General features: G+C 46.2%; 1 protein-coding gene across 1 annotated transcript in view; it reads left to right on the plus strand.

Annotated features, from left to right (window-relative positions):
• The window catches only part of KCNN2 (potassium calcium-activated channel subfamily N member 2), a 274294-nt gene extending 258633 nt beyond the window's left edge, over positions 1-15661 (plus strand). Inside the window, exon 8 of the mRNA XM_077290515.1 lies at positions 14783-15661. Coding sequence (XP_077146630.1) covers positions 14783-15070 — 288 coding nt within the window. The 3' untranslated portion in view covers positions 15071-15661. The remainder of the gene's footprint in view (positions 1-14782) is intronic.
• Positions 15662-16619: the final 958 nt, after the last annotated feature.

A 16619-nucleotide genomic window follows, 5' to 3' on the forward strand; every position in this document is an offset into this window, starting at 1 on the left:
TACTGAGCCCTCTTAACAGGAAATTTTAGCTCATGAAATATGTATGATCATTTTTTTAATGGATCAAACATTTCTTCTGTAGAAGTATTCACTGTATTGATTGTGATTACACTTTGGTGCTATTAGGAGCTGAGATATAATTTATGGTTTAACTGTGTGAACACTTTGCATCATTTGTATCAGTGAACAGATGCAGATAAACCCACACTGACTGATCATGTCCTTCTTTGTAAATGAACACTTGCATATGGACAAAAGTATCAGAACACCTACACATTACAATTACATGAGCTTTCACGACATCCTTTTCTACATCTGTAGGCATTAATCAACACTAGTCATCAAGGTGCAATTGCCAAAGCATAATGAGTGGTGTAGGCAGGAAAATAGTTTTAAAAAAATATATATTTTATTACAAAAAATGTTTAAATCACAACCTAATTAATAAACAGGGCTAAAAAACCTCCATAGGGAGGGACAATAAATTCAGACACAATGAAAAATATATATATACTAGATGGCAGCCCGATTCTAAAGAATCGGGAGTCTAGAATCCATATATACTTTATTTATTCAAATGTAAGAATAATTTGGTGGGCGGGGACCCTCGGCCTCCGATTTGGTTGGCGGGGCCCCACGGCCTCCGATTTGGTGGGCGGGGTCCCTCTGCCTCCGTTTTGGTGGGCGGGGCCGCTCGGCCTTTGATTTGGTGGGCGGGGCTCCTCGGCCTCCGATTTGGTTGGTGGGGCCCCTCGGCCTCCGATTTGGTGGGCGGGGCCCCTTATCCTCCGATTTGGTGGGCGGGGCCCCTCGGCCTCTGATTTGGTGGGCGGGGCCCCTCGGCCTCCGATTTGGTTGGCGGGGCCCCTCGGCCTCCGATTTGGTGGGCAGGGACCCTCGGCCTCCGATTTGGTGGGCGGGGCCCCTCGGCCTCCGATTTGGTGGGCGGGGACCCTCGGCCTCCGATTTGGTGGGTGGGGACCCTCGGCCTCTGATTTGGTGGGCGGGGCCCCTCGGCCTCCGATGTGGTGGGCGGGGCCCCTCGGCCTCCGCTTTGGTGGGCGGGGCCGCTCGGCCTTCGATTTGGTGGGCGGGGCTCCTCGGCCTCCGATTTGGTTGGCGGGGCCCCTCGGCCTCCGATTTGGTTGGCGGGGCCCCTCAGCCTCCGATTTGGTGGGCGGGGACTCTCGGCCTCCGATTTGGTGGGCGGAGACCCTCGGCCTCCGATTTGGTGGGCGGGGACCCTCGGCCTCCGATTTGGTGGGCAGGGACCCTCGGCCTCCGATTTGGTGGTCGGGGACCCTCGGCCTCCGATGTGGTGGTTGGGGCCCCTCGGCCTCCGCTTTGGTGGGCGGGGCCGGGCCCCTCGGCCTCCGCTTTGGTGGGCGGGGCCGCTCGGCCTTTGATTTGTTTGGCGGGGCTCCTCGGCCTCCGATTTGGCTGGCGGGGCCCCTCGGCCTCCGATTTGGTTGGCGGGGCCCCTTATCCTCCGATTTGGTGGGCGGGGACTCTCGGCCTCCGATTTGGTGGGCGGGGCCCCTCGGCCTCCGATTTGGTGGGCGGGGCCCCTCGGCCTCCGATTTGGTTGGCGGGGCCCCTCGGCCTCCGATTTGGTGGGCGGGGACCCTCGGCCTCCGATTTGGTGGGCGGGGCCCCTCGGCCTCCGATTTGGTTGGTGGGGCCCCTCGGCCTCCAATTTGGTGGGCGGGGACCCTCGGCCTCCGATTTGGTGGGCGGGGACCCTCGGCCTCCGATTTGGTGGGCGGGGACCCTCGGCCTCCGATTTGGTGGGCGGGGACCCTCGGCCTCCGATTTGGTGGGCGGGGCCACTCGGCCTCCGATGTGGTGGGCGGGGCCCCTCGGACTCCGATTTGGTGGGCGGGGCCAGGCCCCTCGGCCTCCGCTTTGGTGGGCGGGGCCGCTCGGCCTTCGATTTGGTGGGCGGGGCTCCTCGGCCTCCGATTTGGTGGGCGGGGACCCTCGGCCTCCGATTTGGTGGGCGGGGACCCTCGGCCTCCGATTTGGTTGGCGGGGCCCCTCGGCCTCCGATTTGGTGGGCGGGGACCCTCGGCCTCCGATTTGGTGGGCGGGGACCCTCGGCCTCCGATTTGGTGGGCGGGGACCCTCGGCCTCCGATTTGGTGGGCCGGGACCCTCGGCCTCCGATTTGGTGTGCGGGGACCCTCGGCCTTCGCTTTCGTGGGCGGGGCCCCTCGACCTTCGATTTGGTGGGCGGGGCTCCTCGGCCTCCGATTTGGTTGGTGGGGCCCCTCGGCCTCCAATTTGGTGGGCGGGGACCCTCGGCCTCCAATTTGGTGGGTGAGGACCCTCGGCCTCCGATTTGGTGGGCGGGGACCCTCGGCCTCCGATTTGGTGGGCGGGGACCCTCGGCCTCCGATTTGGTGGGCGGGGACCCTCGGCCTCCGATTTGGTGGGCGGGGACCGTCGGCCTCCGATTTGGTGGGCGGGGCCCCTCGGCCTCCGATTTGGATGGTGTGGACCCTCGGCCTCCGATTTGGTGGGCGGGGACCCTCGGCCTCCGATTTGGTGGGCGGGGACCCTCGGCCTCCGATTTGGTGGGCGGGGACCCTCGGCCTCCGATTTGGTGGGCGGGGCCCCTCGGCCTCCGATTTGGTAGGCGGGGCCCCTCGGCCTCCGATTTGGTGGGCGGGACCCTCGGCCTCCAATTTGGTGGGCGGGGACCCTCAGCCTCCGATTTGGTGGGCGGGGACCCTCGGCCTCCGATTTGGTGGGCGGGGCCCCTCGGCCTCCGATTTGGTGGTCGGGGCCCCTCGGCCTCCGCTGTGGTGGGCAGGGCCGGGCCCCTCGGCCTCCGCTTTGGTGGGCGGGGCCGCTCGGCCTTCGATTTGGTGGGCGGGGCTCCTCGGCCTCCGATTTGGTTGGCGGGGCCCCTCGGCCTCCGATTTGGTTGGCGGGGCCCCTCGGCCTCCGATTTGGTGTGTGCTCTGCCTGGGGCCACTGTGCTCTGCCTGGGGCCCCATATGCTGCCTGGGGCCCCTGTGCTCTGCCTGGGGCCCCATATGCTGCCTGGGGCCCCTGTGCTCTGCCTGGGGCCCCTGTGCTCTGCCTGGGGCCCCATGTTCTGCCTGGGGCCCCTGTGCTCTGCCTGGGGCCACTGTGCTCTGCCTGGGGCCCCATGTTCTGCCTGGGGCCACTGTGCTCTGCCTGGGGCCCCATAAGCTGCCTGGGGCCCCTGTGCTCTGCCTGGGACCACTGTGCTCTGCCTGGGGCCCCATATGCTGCCTGGGGCCCCTGTGCTCTGCCTGGGGCCACTGTGCTCTGCCTGGGGCCCCATATGCTGCCTGGGGCCACTGTGCTCTGCCTGGGGCCCCATATGCTGCCTGGGGCCCCTGTGCTCTGCCTGGGGCCCCATATGCTGCCTGGGGCCCCTGTGCTCTGCCTGGGGCCCCTGTGCTCTGCCTGGGGCCCCATGTTCTGCCTGGGGCCCCTGTGCTCTGCCTGGGGCCACTGTGCTCTGCCTGGGGCCCCATATGCTGCCTGGGGCCCCTGTGCTCTGCCTGGGGCCCCATATGCTGCCTGGGGCCCCTGTGCTCTGCCTGGGGCCCCATATGCTGCCTGGGGCCCCTGTGCTCTGCCTGGGGCCCCATGTTCTGCCTGGGGCCCCTGTGCTCTGCCTGGGGCCACTGTGCTCTGCCTGGGGCCCCATATGCTGCCTGGGGCCCCTGTGCTCTGCCTGGGGCCCCATATCCTGCCTGGGGCCCTGTGCTCTGCCTGGGGCCCCTGTGCTCTTCCTGGGGCCCCATAGGCTGCCTGGGGCCCCTGTGCTCTGCCTGGGACCACTGTGCTCTGCCTGGGGCCCCATATGCTGCCTGGGGCCCCTGTGCTCTGCCTGGGGCCCCTGTGCTCTGCCTGGGTGTAGGACAGTGGTGACGTCACTTATCTCCGGACATTAGCTCCGGACATTAGCTCCGGACATTAGCTCCGGACAAAGCCACGGAAGTTGGCACAAATTGCAGGAAGTAGTATTCTAGGCAATTATATATTAGATATGGTATGTGCTTGACAACCAAGGGTTACACTTGTTATATATACCAAAACAATTGGGGTATAGCAAAAAATAATAATAGGGTGAACAAGCAGATATATTTATAAATGTATATGTATATATATATATCCATTAGTATATTACTGCTCCGTATACCAAAATCACCACCATAATAGGGGCCAAAGCCTTATCATCATATATAGAAAAGCAGATGTAAGTTTTTAGAAGTAACAAACCATCAATGTCTAATATAATCATCCGTGTGCAAATGCCGCAATGTAAACCAATACTGACAGTGACAGTCTCCAATGTCAAAGGTGCTTGCCCCGAGGTAGATAACCAGTGCTAGTGCCGTTTAATAGCCATAATATGGTATAAGCGCTTACCAACAAGGTGTCCAGAGTCAGAGTCTGATGTCCTTCCCTCCCGCCCAACGGGCGCCGTTTCACTTCTCGCTTCTTCCGGGGGCGTGTGCGGTGAGGGGTGCCGACGCTGCATAAATAGGCCGTGCAGGGATGTGATAGGATGCGCCTCCTGTTCTAATGGCGCATGCATCAGGACCTGTCATCCCCTTATCCTAAAGTGACTTCCGGGAGATGCCTGTTGGAACGCAGTGGAGCGCACTGCGGTCACATGGTAGGCACACCCGGAAGTCAAGGGGAATCCGACCCAGCGCATGCGCACCTGGGAGAAAAGGAACTAATGTGAAATCCACAGAAAGACGGGCAATAATATAAGTAGGGTAGCCGGGATCCCAGCGGCGAATATAGGGAACAAAATATAGAAAGTGCCGATTATAATATAAATAAGAAAGTGCGCAAATAAGAAGGTGCCCGGAGTGCAAATACATTATTTAATAATAAATATCATAGTTAATCATAAATAATCATAAATATATTATTGACAATAGAATTAATAAACAAAAAAGAAAATTAAGGAAAATTAATAAACAAATAAATAAATATATCTGCAATCACATGCAAGTCTGCATATAAGAGGATAAACTCCTCTAAAAGTGCATGTGCTAACAATTAAAAGTAGCAGATATATATAATATATAAAACCAATTCAATATGACACCACTATTGAATACATCTAAAATTCATAACATAACAAAAAATAATAAAATAAAAAAATGTGATCAAAACGATACTATTAAATAAATACCTCAATTAAGAATAAATACATACAAAAAATACACATGTAATTTATCCTAAGTACATATAAAAGATGGTGATAGTCCACATTCGCCCATATTTATTTCTTCATCTTTATTATCCAACTGGTGTCCTCAAACGGCAACTGCACCGTGATCACCGCTTATAACGGGAATAAATGTGAACGTTCCTCTTAGCCAAAATATATATCATCCTATATTCACAATCCCTCATCACGAACACTTCTGCGAAGGATAAAAAAAGGGTTAAAAACGAATAAAATACCATTAATTATTACATAACGTTAAAAAGGAACCCCTAACCTACGATAGGAAAATAGACCACTGCAAACAACCAACAATACTGCAAAAAGGTGTTGAAACACAAATTTTCATTAAGGCCCTGCGGCATCAGCGTGCCAAGGCGGAAAATCCATCTGCTCTCATATTAAGCCAACACTTGGCCTAAATCACGCCCCCTAATCCTGAGGTCCACCTGATCAATCCCCTCTTGGATTACATTTATGATGGGCCTTAAAATGACGGGGAAGGGTTTTGAGAGTGGAAGCGTCTTCAACTGTTACTGCCTTTTCAATATCTCTCACATGTTCTCTCACCCGTATTTTGAGTTCTCGGGTGGTCAGGCCAATGTAAATCAAATCACAAGGGCATTTAGCATAGTAAATGACCCCTCGTGAGGTACACGTAAGATGTTTCCTGATTCCATACTTTTTGGATCCATCCTAATTGGTAAAAGAAGTTGATTTGCATAAATTTAAACTGCTTGCGCCCCCTCATATGCCATTCTGTTTATGGGGGCCTGGGAGAGGGACATTTTTCTAGAAGGCACCATCCCTGAAATGGATAAAGTTCAGGGATGGATGCGCTATATTGATGACATCTGGTTTGTGTGGGAGGGGACAATCGATGAACTTCATAGCCTTATGGAAAAACTTAATGACAATCCTTTGAACATTCGTCTAACTTACAAATATGGTAGGAATTGGGACTTCTTGGACCTTAAAATTGGGGTTCTAGAGGATGGAACTATAACAACAGATCTTTATAGGAAACCCACCTCTACTAATTCTTTACTACATTATTCTTCATCTCATCCCCGTTCTACTATTAGAGGAATCCCGATCGGCCAATTTCTTCGGGCTCGAAGAATTTGTTCCCAACAGGAGACTTTTGAAGAACAGGCTGTGGATTTGGCATTGAGATTTTCCAATAGGGGATATAGTAAAAAATCAATCAGACGAGGTTACAAGAGAGCAATTAGCACTCCCAGGGCAAATTTGATCCACTCCTCTGTAAGAAAACATCACTCTAACGTGGGGGAACCAGTGCGATTTATTTCAAACTTTAATAATCAGTGGGATGAACTCAGAAAGATTTAAAAAAAACACTGGGATATTTTGAAATCGGACCTATCCTATGGGAGGTAATTCCTGCAGCCCCATTGATGGTGGCCAAACGTGGGCAGAACATCAAGGACATGTTAGTCCATAGCCACTACGATCCAAAACGGTACATCAAGAAGAGGACATTGCAGGATGGGTTCTTTCCCTGTGGCTTTTGCAAAGCCTGTTTAAATTTATGCAAATCAACTTCTTTTACCAATTGGGATGGATCCAAAAAGTATGAAATCAGGAAACATCTTACGTGTACCTCACGAGGGGTCATTTACTATGCTAAATGCCCTTGTGATTTGATTTACATTGGCCTGACCACCCAAGAACTCAAAATAAGGGTGAGAGAACATGTGAGAGATATTGAAAAGGCAGTAACCGTTGAAGACGCTTCCACTCTCAAAACCCTTCCCCATCATTTTAAGGCCCATCATAAATGTAATCCAAGAGGGCTAGTTATCTGGGGCATTGATCAGGTGGACCTCGGGATTAGGGGGGGTGATTTAGGCCAAGTGTTGGCTCAATATGAGAGCAGATGGATTTTCCGCCTTGGCACGCTGATGCCACAGGGCCTTAATGAAAATTTGGGTTTCAACGCCTTTTTGCAGTATTGTTGGTTGTTTGCAGCGGTCTATTTTCCTATCGTAGGTTAGGGGTTCCTTTTTAACGTTATGTAATAATTATTGGTATTTTATTCGTTTTTAACCCTTTTTTTATCCTTTGCAGAAGTGTTCGTGATGAGGGATTGTGAATATAGGATGATATATATTTTGGCTAAGAGGAACGTTCACATTTATTCCCGTTATAAGCGGTGATCACGGTGCAGTTGCCATTTGAGGACACCAGTTGGATAATAAAGATGAAGAAATAAATATGGGCGAATGTGGACTATCACCATCTTTTATATGTACTTAGGATAAATTACATGTGTATTTTTTGTATGTATTTATTCTTAATTGAGGTATTTATTTAATAGTATCGTTTTGATCACATTTTTTTATTTTATTATTTTTTTGTTATGTTATGAATTTTATATATATTCAATAGTGGTGTCATATTGAATTGGTTATATACACTCACCGGCCACTTTATTAGGTACACCATGCTAGTAACGGGTTGGACCCCCTTTTGCCTTCAGAACTGCCTCAATTCTTCGTGGCATAGATTCAACAAGGTGCTGGAAGCATTCCTCAGAGATTTTGGTCCATATGGACATGATGGCATCACACAGTTGCCGCAGATTTGTCGGCTGCACATCCCAAAGATGCTCCATACAAGGCAGGATGGATCCATGCTTTCATGTTGTTTACGCCAAATTCTGACCCTACCATCCGAATGTCGCAGCAGAAATCGAGACTCATCAGACCAAGCAACGTTTTTCCAATCTTCTACTGTCCAATTTCGATGAGCTTGTACAAATTGTAGCCTCAGTTTCCTGTTCTTAGCTGAAAGGAGTGGTACCCGGTGTGGTCTTCTGCTGCTGTAGCCCATCTGCCTCAAAGTTCGACGCACTGTGCGTTCAGAGATGCTCTTAGGCCTACCTTGGTTGTAACGGGTGGCGATTTGAGTCACTGTTGCCTTTCTATCAGCTCGAACCAGTCTGCCCATTCTCCTCTGACCTCTGGCATCAACAAGGCATTTCCGCCCACAGAACTGCCGCTCACTGGATTTTTTTTCTTTTTCGGACCATTCTCTGTAAACCCTAGAGATGGTTGTGCGTGAAAATCCCAGTAGATCAGCAGTTTCTGAAATACTCAGACCAGCCCTTCTGGCACCAACAACCATGCCATGTTCAAAGGCACTCAAATCACCTTTCTTCCCCATACTGATGCTCGGTTTGAACTGCAGGAGATTGTCTTGACCATGTCTACATGCCTAAATGCACTGAGTTGCCGCCATGTGATTGGCTGATTAGAAATTAAGTGTTAACAAGAAGTTGGACAGGTGTACCTAATAAAGTGGCCGGTGAGTGTATATCTGCTACTTTTAATTGTTAGCACATTCACTTTTAGAGGAGTTTATCCTCTTATACGCAGACTTGCATGTGATTGCAGATATATTTATTTATTTGTTTATTAATTTTCCTTAATTTTCTTTTTTGTTTATTAATTCTATTGTCAATAATATATTTATGATTATTTATGATTAACTATGATATTTATTATTAAATAATGTATTTGCACTCCGGGCACCTTCTTATTTGCGCACTTTCTTATTTATATTATAATCGGCACTTTCTATATTTTGTTCCCTATATTCGCCGCTGGGATCCCGGCTACCCTACTTATATTATTGCCCGTCTTTCTGTGGATTTCACATTAGTTCCTTTTCTCCCAGGTGCGCATGCGCTGGGTCGGATTCCCCTTGACTTCCGGGTGTGCCTACCATGTGACCGCAGTGCGCTCCACTGCGTTCCAACAGGCATCTCCCGGAAGTCACTGTAGGATAAGGGGATGACAGGTCCTGACACATGCGCCATTAGAACGGGAGGCGCATCCTATCACATCCCCGCACGGCCTATTTATGCAGCGTCGGCACCCCTCACCGCACACGCCCCCGGAAGAAGTGAGCAGCGAAACGGCGCCCGTTGGCGGGAGGGAAGGACATCAGACTCTGACTCTGGACACCTTGTTGGTAAGCGCTTATACCATATTATGGCTATTAAACGGCACTAGCACTGGTTATCTACCTCGGGGCAAGCACCTTTGACATTGGAGACTGTCACTGTCAGTATTGGTTTATATTGCGGCATTTGCACACGGATGATTATATTAGACATTGATGGTTTGTTACTTCTAAAAACTTACATCTGCTTTTCTATATATGATGATAAGGCTTTGGCCCCTATTATGGTGGTGATTTTGGTATACGGAGCAGTAATATACTAATGGATATATATATATATATATATATATATACATATACATTTATAAATATATCTGCTTGTTCACCCTATTATTTTTTGCCATACCCCAATTGTTTTGGTACATATAACAAGTGTAACCCTTGGTTGTCAAGCACATGCCATATATATATATATTTCATTGTGTCTGAATTTATTGTCCCTCCATATGGAGGTTTTTTTAGCCCTGTTTATTAATTAGGTTGTGTTTTTAATTTTTTTTGTAATAAAATATATATTTTTTTAAAACTATTTTCCTGCCTACACCACTCATTATCCTTTGGCAATTGCACCTTGATGGATAGTGTTGATTAATTCGAATAGAGTGTTTATTGGGCAATTTATTTATTATGGACAGCGAGTATTAATCTGTAGGAATTAGTACTTTTTTTCAGCTAAAACAGCTTCCACTCTTTTCTGGAAGGGCTATCTAAAAGATTTTGGACTGTCTGTGGCAATGTTTGCCTATTTATCTAGAACAGCATTTGTGTGGTCAGACCGATCATGTTCTTTCACATCAAACTCGCGCAGCCATACTTTTATGGACTTTGCTTTGTGCAATAGAGCGCGGTCATCCTGATAACCCAGTCATGCCGAACCCAGACTCAACCCTCAGATTGCTAGTTAGAGAAGTGTGATTTGTCACTTTACAGAATACGTTTCACCTGCTCTAGAGTCCAGTGGTGTGCTTTTTATCTGATGCTTGTGATTGTGCTTAGTGATGTAAGGCTTGCATGCATCTACTTTGCCATGGAAACCCAACCCGGCTCAGTTTTTGTACTGATGTTAATCCCAGAGGAGGTTAGAACTCACTTATTGAGATAGCAGAGTGCTGGCACCCTCTATGCACTATGGCCTCAGCATTCGGTGACCCCGCGGTGTAACTCTGTGTAGTCTGCCACTTCTTGAATAAGTTGCAGTAATTCCTAAATACTTCCATTTTTCATTAATACCACCTACAGGAGGGAAGAAATTTAGGATGGATGAAATTTAATGGGCTGCCTTGTAACAATGGTGATGTCTTATTACAGGACCACACTCTAATTCAATGATCTCATCTACACATATGATAGTAAAGGTGACAGTATGGCGAAGGGCTGGATTTTATCAGACTGAATGTAAACTCTGAATTCAATGATGGACATGTATCCCAAAACGTTTGTCCTTATTGTGCTCTACAGACAAATACAAATTACCCAGAGACAGAAATATAAGTGCATTGCCTTCTGGCAAATTAGAAAATAAATGGAACCATTTTGCAGTCAGTTCAATGGGATTAGAAATGTGAACATAAGAAATGACTCCCACATACACTACATACAGCAAAAAGTACTATTGTCTCCTTTCAGTAATGTTATGGTTGCCATGGGAACCTCAAACAACAGAAAGAGCCCAGGCTCTATACTGTACGTGGTTTTATTATTTATCTCAATACTGTGCTTGCCATTTACATAAACTGCTGGTATATGATCCCATACATACTGTGTCATGTACATGTACTGTATCAACAAGGAGCTACATTACTGGTGGTCACACAAGCCTGGGGGAGGAAAGTTGTTTTTCACATTTTATGTTAAATGGAATCCATATTCCCATCTGAACCAGCTTACCCTAATAGCGCAATGCCAGTTTAAAAAGCTCTTACACTTAAATCTGTCCTTCAAAAATCTGATATTATTATGGGAGAAAGAGAAAATTGCCCATCAGTAATGTCTGATATAAAGGGGTTCAAGCAGTCTGCAAATAGGTGTAATTTTCTGTAACTGAGGAGTGGCAAGTCAGAAGAAGTAATTGACTGGAATGATAGAATGGCCGCCCCTTACAATTCACTGGCTTTTTGCTTCTGGTTATCAGAGATTCCTGATTACAGATTTCAGAGCTGAAGTTAGAGAACATAAGGTCTCCTATAGTGCTCATGTAGGGTCATGTTCTGTAAATTTAGATATGTTGAACATTTCATATCTTTCTGTCTATGTCATATATATCAATTCAGTCAAAAATTAGCTCATGGGATTGTCATCATGGGATAGATGTTTGACACAAGAAAACTTTTTTTTTCTGGCGCATTATGTATGAAGATTATAAAACTGGTTGTGGTCAGTCTTGAACCTAATGCAATAAATTTCACACCGTCATTTGGCCACTAAGTTAACATTTATATTTCCCTAATCAATACATAAATCAAATAATGTATCACCAAGTGGATTAGACCCCCACACTCCACCCAGCTATTAAGCCAACACAACTTCCTTAGTTCTCTTGCCTAGTCTTCACTCATTGTACACTCCATAAAGTTCACCTTCACCAGGCTTCCGCTATCTGGACAACCACTTTTTAAATATAGTAGTTTCTAAAAATAAAAACACCTACTCGCCTCCAGTTCTGGCAACGTTCCTGCGATGTCGTTGCCAGGTATTCCAGGTTCTCGTGTGACATTGTTATGCTACATGAGCCCTCCAGCTAATGAATGGCAGCTAATAGGCTGCTGCACCCTCACTACTTCCGTTTGTCCGAGGTTCGACTAAAGTCATGAATCTCAGACAAACTAAAGAAGTGAGAGTGCACACGTCACCCAGCAGAGTGCAACAGCCATTAGCGGCCTCTGATTGTCTGCAGGGCTCATTGGCATAACAATGTCACCAACGACCTAGAACGGACATCGCAGTAACAGCGTTGCACAGGAGGTGAGTATAAGGTGTTTTTATTTTATAATGGGGTCTGTTTCATTTAAAAATAGCTTGATCTTGTACTGGACAACCCCTTTAATGGGTATTTATGTAAAAATTCATACTGGAAGGAACAGGAGTGGCAGGTCCCACTTTCTATATACCTGTCACTCCAGGCCCAGAAATTAGGGTATGTGCACACGTTCAGGAATTTTCGCATTTTTTCACGATAAAAAGTTATAAAAATGCATAAAAAATGCATACATATGCATCCTATCATTTAGAATGCATTCTACAATTTTTGTGCACATGATGCGTTTTTTTCCGCGAAAAAAAAACGCATTGCGGTAAAAAAATGAACATGTTCATTAATTTTGTGGATTTTTCGCATTTTTCCCGCTATTCTATGTGTTAGGGGTCAAGTTTCCGCCTCTGCACAGGGGGAATCTCGGGCCATCTCCGCTGCGGTCTCCCATTCTTCTCCTGCCGCAGTGGAGCCTGCTTAGCGGAGACGTCGGTCCCAGCGTCTCGCTCAGTCTGAGGCCATGTGCACACGTTCAGTATTTTTTGCGTTTTTTTCGCGTTTTTTCGCTATAAAAACGTGATAAAAACGCGAAAAAACCGCTAACATATGCCTCCCATTATTTTCAGTGTATTCCGCATTTTTTGTGCAAATGTAGCCTTTTTTTCCGCGAAAAAATTGCATCGTGGAAAAAAAAGCAACATGTTCATTAAAATGTGGAATTGCAGGGGATTCCGCACACCTAGGAGTCCATTGATCTGCTTACTTCCCGCACGGGGCTGTGCACACCATGCGGGAAGTAAGCAGATTATGTGCGGTTGGTACCCAGGGTGGAGGAGAGGAGACTCTCCTCCACGGACTGGGCACCATATAATTGGTAAAAAAAAAAGAATTAAAATAAAAAATAGTCATATACTCACCTTCGATGTCTTCCCGCCTCTCCGCTGCATGCTGCCGCTTCGGTTTCTAAAGCTGGTGTGCGGTGAAGGACCTGCGATGACGTCACTGTTTTGTGATTGGTCGAGACCGGTCATGTGACCGCTCACGTGACCGCGACGTCATGGAAGGTCCTGAACCACAACGGCATCTATAGGAACGGACGCCTGCAGGTGAGTATAACCATTTTTTTAATTTTTTTTATTATTTTTAAACATTCTATCTTTTACTATAGATGCTGCATAGGCTGCATCTATAGTAAAAAGATGGTCACACTTGTCAAACGCTATGTTTGACAAGTGTGACTAACCTGTCAGTCAGTTTTCCAAGCGATGCTACAGATTGCTTGGAAAACTTTAGCATTCTGCAAGCTAATTACGCTTGCAGAATGCTAAAAAAAGGGAAAAAAACGGGAAAAAAACGCAAAAAAAAAATGCAGATTTCTTGCAGAAAATTTCCGGTTTTCTTCAGGAAATTTCTGCAAGAAATCCGGACGTGTGCACATACCCTAACTCTGTACAGAGTTACTGCTGCCTTTCCTGCTTCTGCCATTGAAGTCAGTGCTGGGCAGCGGCGAGCAGACACTTCTGGGACTAAGTCCTGCTGTTCTCGTTCTGAGCATGCCCAGAGTAAGATCTCTCAGTGGAGATTGAGGGTCACATGATCAGATACTGCAGCTAAGGCCATTGGTCCTTCAGGAAGGTCCTGTAGGTGCTCACTCTCTGTGGCAGCCTCTCATTGGTCCTTCTAGGAAGGTCCTGTACGTGCTGAAACTATTTAGGGCTCGCATGGCCGCATGGCTATGCGCTAGTATTGTTCTTTGTTATGTGCTTTGCGCCAGTGTGGTCAGGGACCCGGCTGAAATAAACCCCTAGAATGCTGGCACCTCTGGCGAGGAGTTTTGTGTGCATGCGTGACCACTGACTGCTCTCTATTTGGGCAGTTAGCCTGTGCCTCTGTGAAGTCTAACAGGGCACAGTGCTTTGCTTTCATGGCTACTCGGAGAATTAACTGAGTTAGTCCATACCGCCATATAGTGCCGCCGTTTGCTAGCAGCAGGTACTCCTGCACGGTGGACCTCGGGCTGCGAATGCACCAATATCAATAAAAACATCTCTATTTACTCGGTGCGTTCCGCTAGCCCTAACACTATGTATTGGGAAAAATGCAAAAAAATGCACAAAAAACGCGCAAAAAACGCATGCGGATTTCTGGCAGAAATGTCCGTTTTTTTGTCAGGAAATTTCTGCAAGAAATCCTGACGTGTGCACATACCCTTACCGTACATTTGTTTCAGAATTCTGTAAACTCATTTTGCTGAGAAACTCAACTCCTCTGAATTGCTTTATTTGATTCAAATTTCCTGAGAAACGTAAATCCATCTCTATATAGTAAAATTCTCCTGTTGTTCAATCACACTATCTATCTTATCTATCTATATATTAATTTCATAGCTATCTGTTACAAAGTAGTAGTATTTGCCATATACGTTAAAGAACTGATAAAGGCTTATTCATATTCTATTCCTTTTCCTCTGTTTACATAAAATATTAGGAAATGTTCAAATTCCTCTGTGTATATCCTTAGAGAATGGTTTTCAAAGATTGTGTACTATGACATAATAAAAAGCGATTTCTTTTTATTTCCACTTTTGCTTCCTAGACGCAAAACATCATGTACGACATGATCTCCGATTTGAATGAAAGAAGTGAAGACTTTGAGAAGAGGATTGTTGTCTTAGAGACAAAGCTAGAGACATTAATTGGTAGCATCCAAGCTCTCCCTGGACTGATTAGTCAGGCAATCAGCCAACAGCAAAGGGACTTGGTTGAAACTCAGCTGCAGAATTACGATCAGCATGTTGCATACAGCATGGAACGATCACGGTCTGTGTCAAGAAGGCGACGGTCTTCATCCACAGCACCTCCAACTTCATCAGAAAGTAGTTAGAAGGGGATACGTTAACCAAAAAGACTTTTTGCCATCATATGGTCAATATTTTAGCTTTTATTGTAAAGCCCTATGGTTCTAATCAGTGTTATCTGGGTTCTGATGTCAGAATCTTAGAAACCTGAACATTAACGTTTTAGGCCAAATAGAGTGAGAACTCTTTTATTATTTATTTGAGATGCACAGTGAATGCACCTAACATTGCTATATAGATTGTTTCTCTGTTTCACTAACTTTTTATTCATGCACTTCAAAGTTTATTACTATATAGTATAAAAAATATTAATTTCTGAACATAATTGTATGGTCACTTCTGTTCATACAATGGGTTCTGCTTATATTAGGCAAGTTTATTGAAATAACCAAGTGATATGTACCAATGTGATTTTTATAAAATTATTTATTTATGAATTGAAAAAAGTAGGATGATAGCCAAAAAGGCTTAGTTATTTTTTTTTAATCGTATAATATTATAAAATAATAAATGCATAAATACATTATATTACCTTTAGACCTTGCCTTAAGATATATAGCATAGTTCTCGGTTGTAGATTTATCCAGGCTTGAATAAAAGTTTATGTTTTTCAACTATTTAATTTTCTTTTTCCTTTTTTTGTTTAATAAAATTGATATATATGATATGGGTTATTTTCTTTCCATCTAGGTATTCTACTGTGCTGTGTTGCATATTATTTATACTTAATGGAAGAGAACAAAGGAAGCTTTCTCAAATATATAAAAGCGATAAATTTATTAGTTACAAAAAACACTCATACAAAAAAGACCAATAAAATAGACATGATACAAAAACACATGAACACGTTATCTGTAAATACCCGTGTACAGAACACAAGAGTGTAAAGAAAGACACCAGGATTAATAGAGGAGCGTACCACATAAACCATTAGCTGTACATGTTCTTAATGTGGACCATAACTAAGGTGCTACCAAGCCAAAATCTCCATGTGTAACTATGAATAAAATACTATGTCTATCACCCTCTGTGTGTCCTATGCCATATGGACACGAGTGGTGAAAGAGCTATAGACCATGCGTTATGTGCACCCTAAGGTCCTAGACACAAAAACCTTGTGGACCCTGGAAACGCTAGTGGTCCTGAAAAAACGGTTATCATATTGAACACATGGGAGGCTGGTCTCACCTGGTATGCGGACGCTCCAGCACGCACCCCGGGGTGCGTGCTGGAGCGTCCGCATACCAGGTGAGACCAGCCTCCCATGTGTTCAATATGATAACCGTTTTTTCAGGACCACTAGCGTTTCCAGGGTCCACAAGGTTTTTGTGTCTAGGACCTTAGGGTGCACATAACGCATGGTCTATAGCTCTTTCACCACTCGTGTCCATATGGCATAGGACACACAGAGGGTGATAGACATAGTATTTTATTCATAGTTACACATGGAGATTTTGGCTTGGTAGCACCTTAGTTATGGTCCACATTAAGAACATGTACAGCTAATGGTTTATGTGGTACGCTCCTCTATTAATCCTGGTGTCTTTCTTTACACTCTTGTGTTCTGTACACGGG

This window comes from Ranitomeya variabilis, chromosome 1 (assembly GCF_051348905.1).
Source record: "Ranitomeya variabilis isolate aRanVar5 chromosome 1, aRanVar5.hap1, whole genome shotgun sequence".
In the NCBI taxonomy this organism is placed as follows: domain Eukaryota; kingdom Metazoa; phylum Chordata; class Amphibia; order Anura; family Dendrobatidae; genus Ranitomeya; species Ranitomeya variabilis.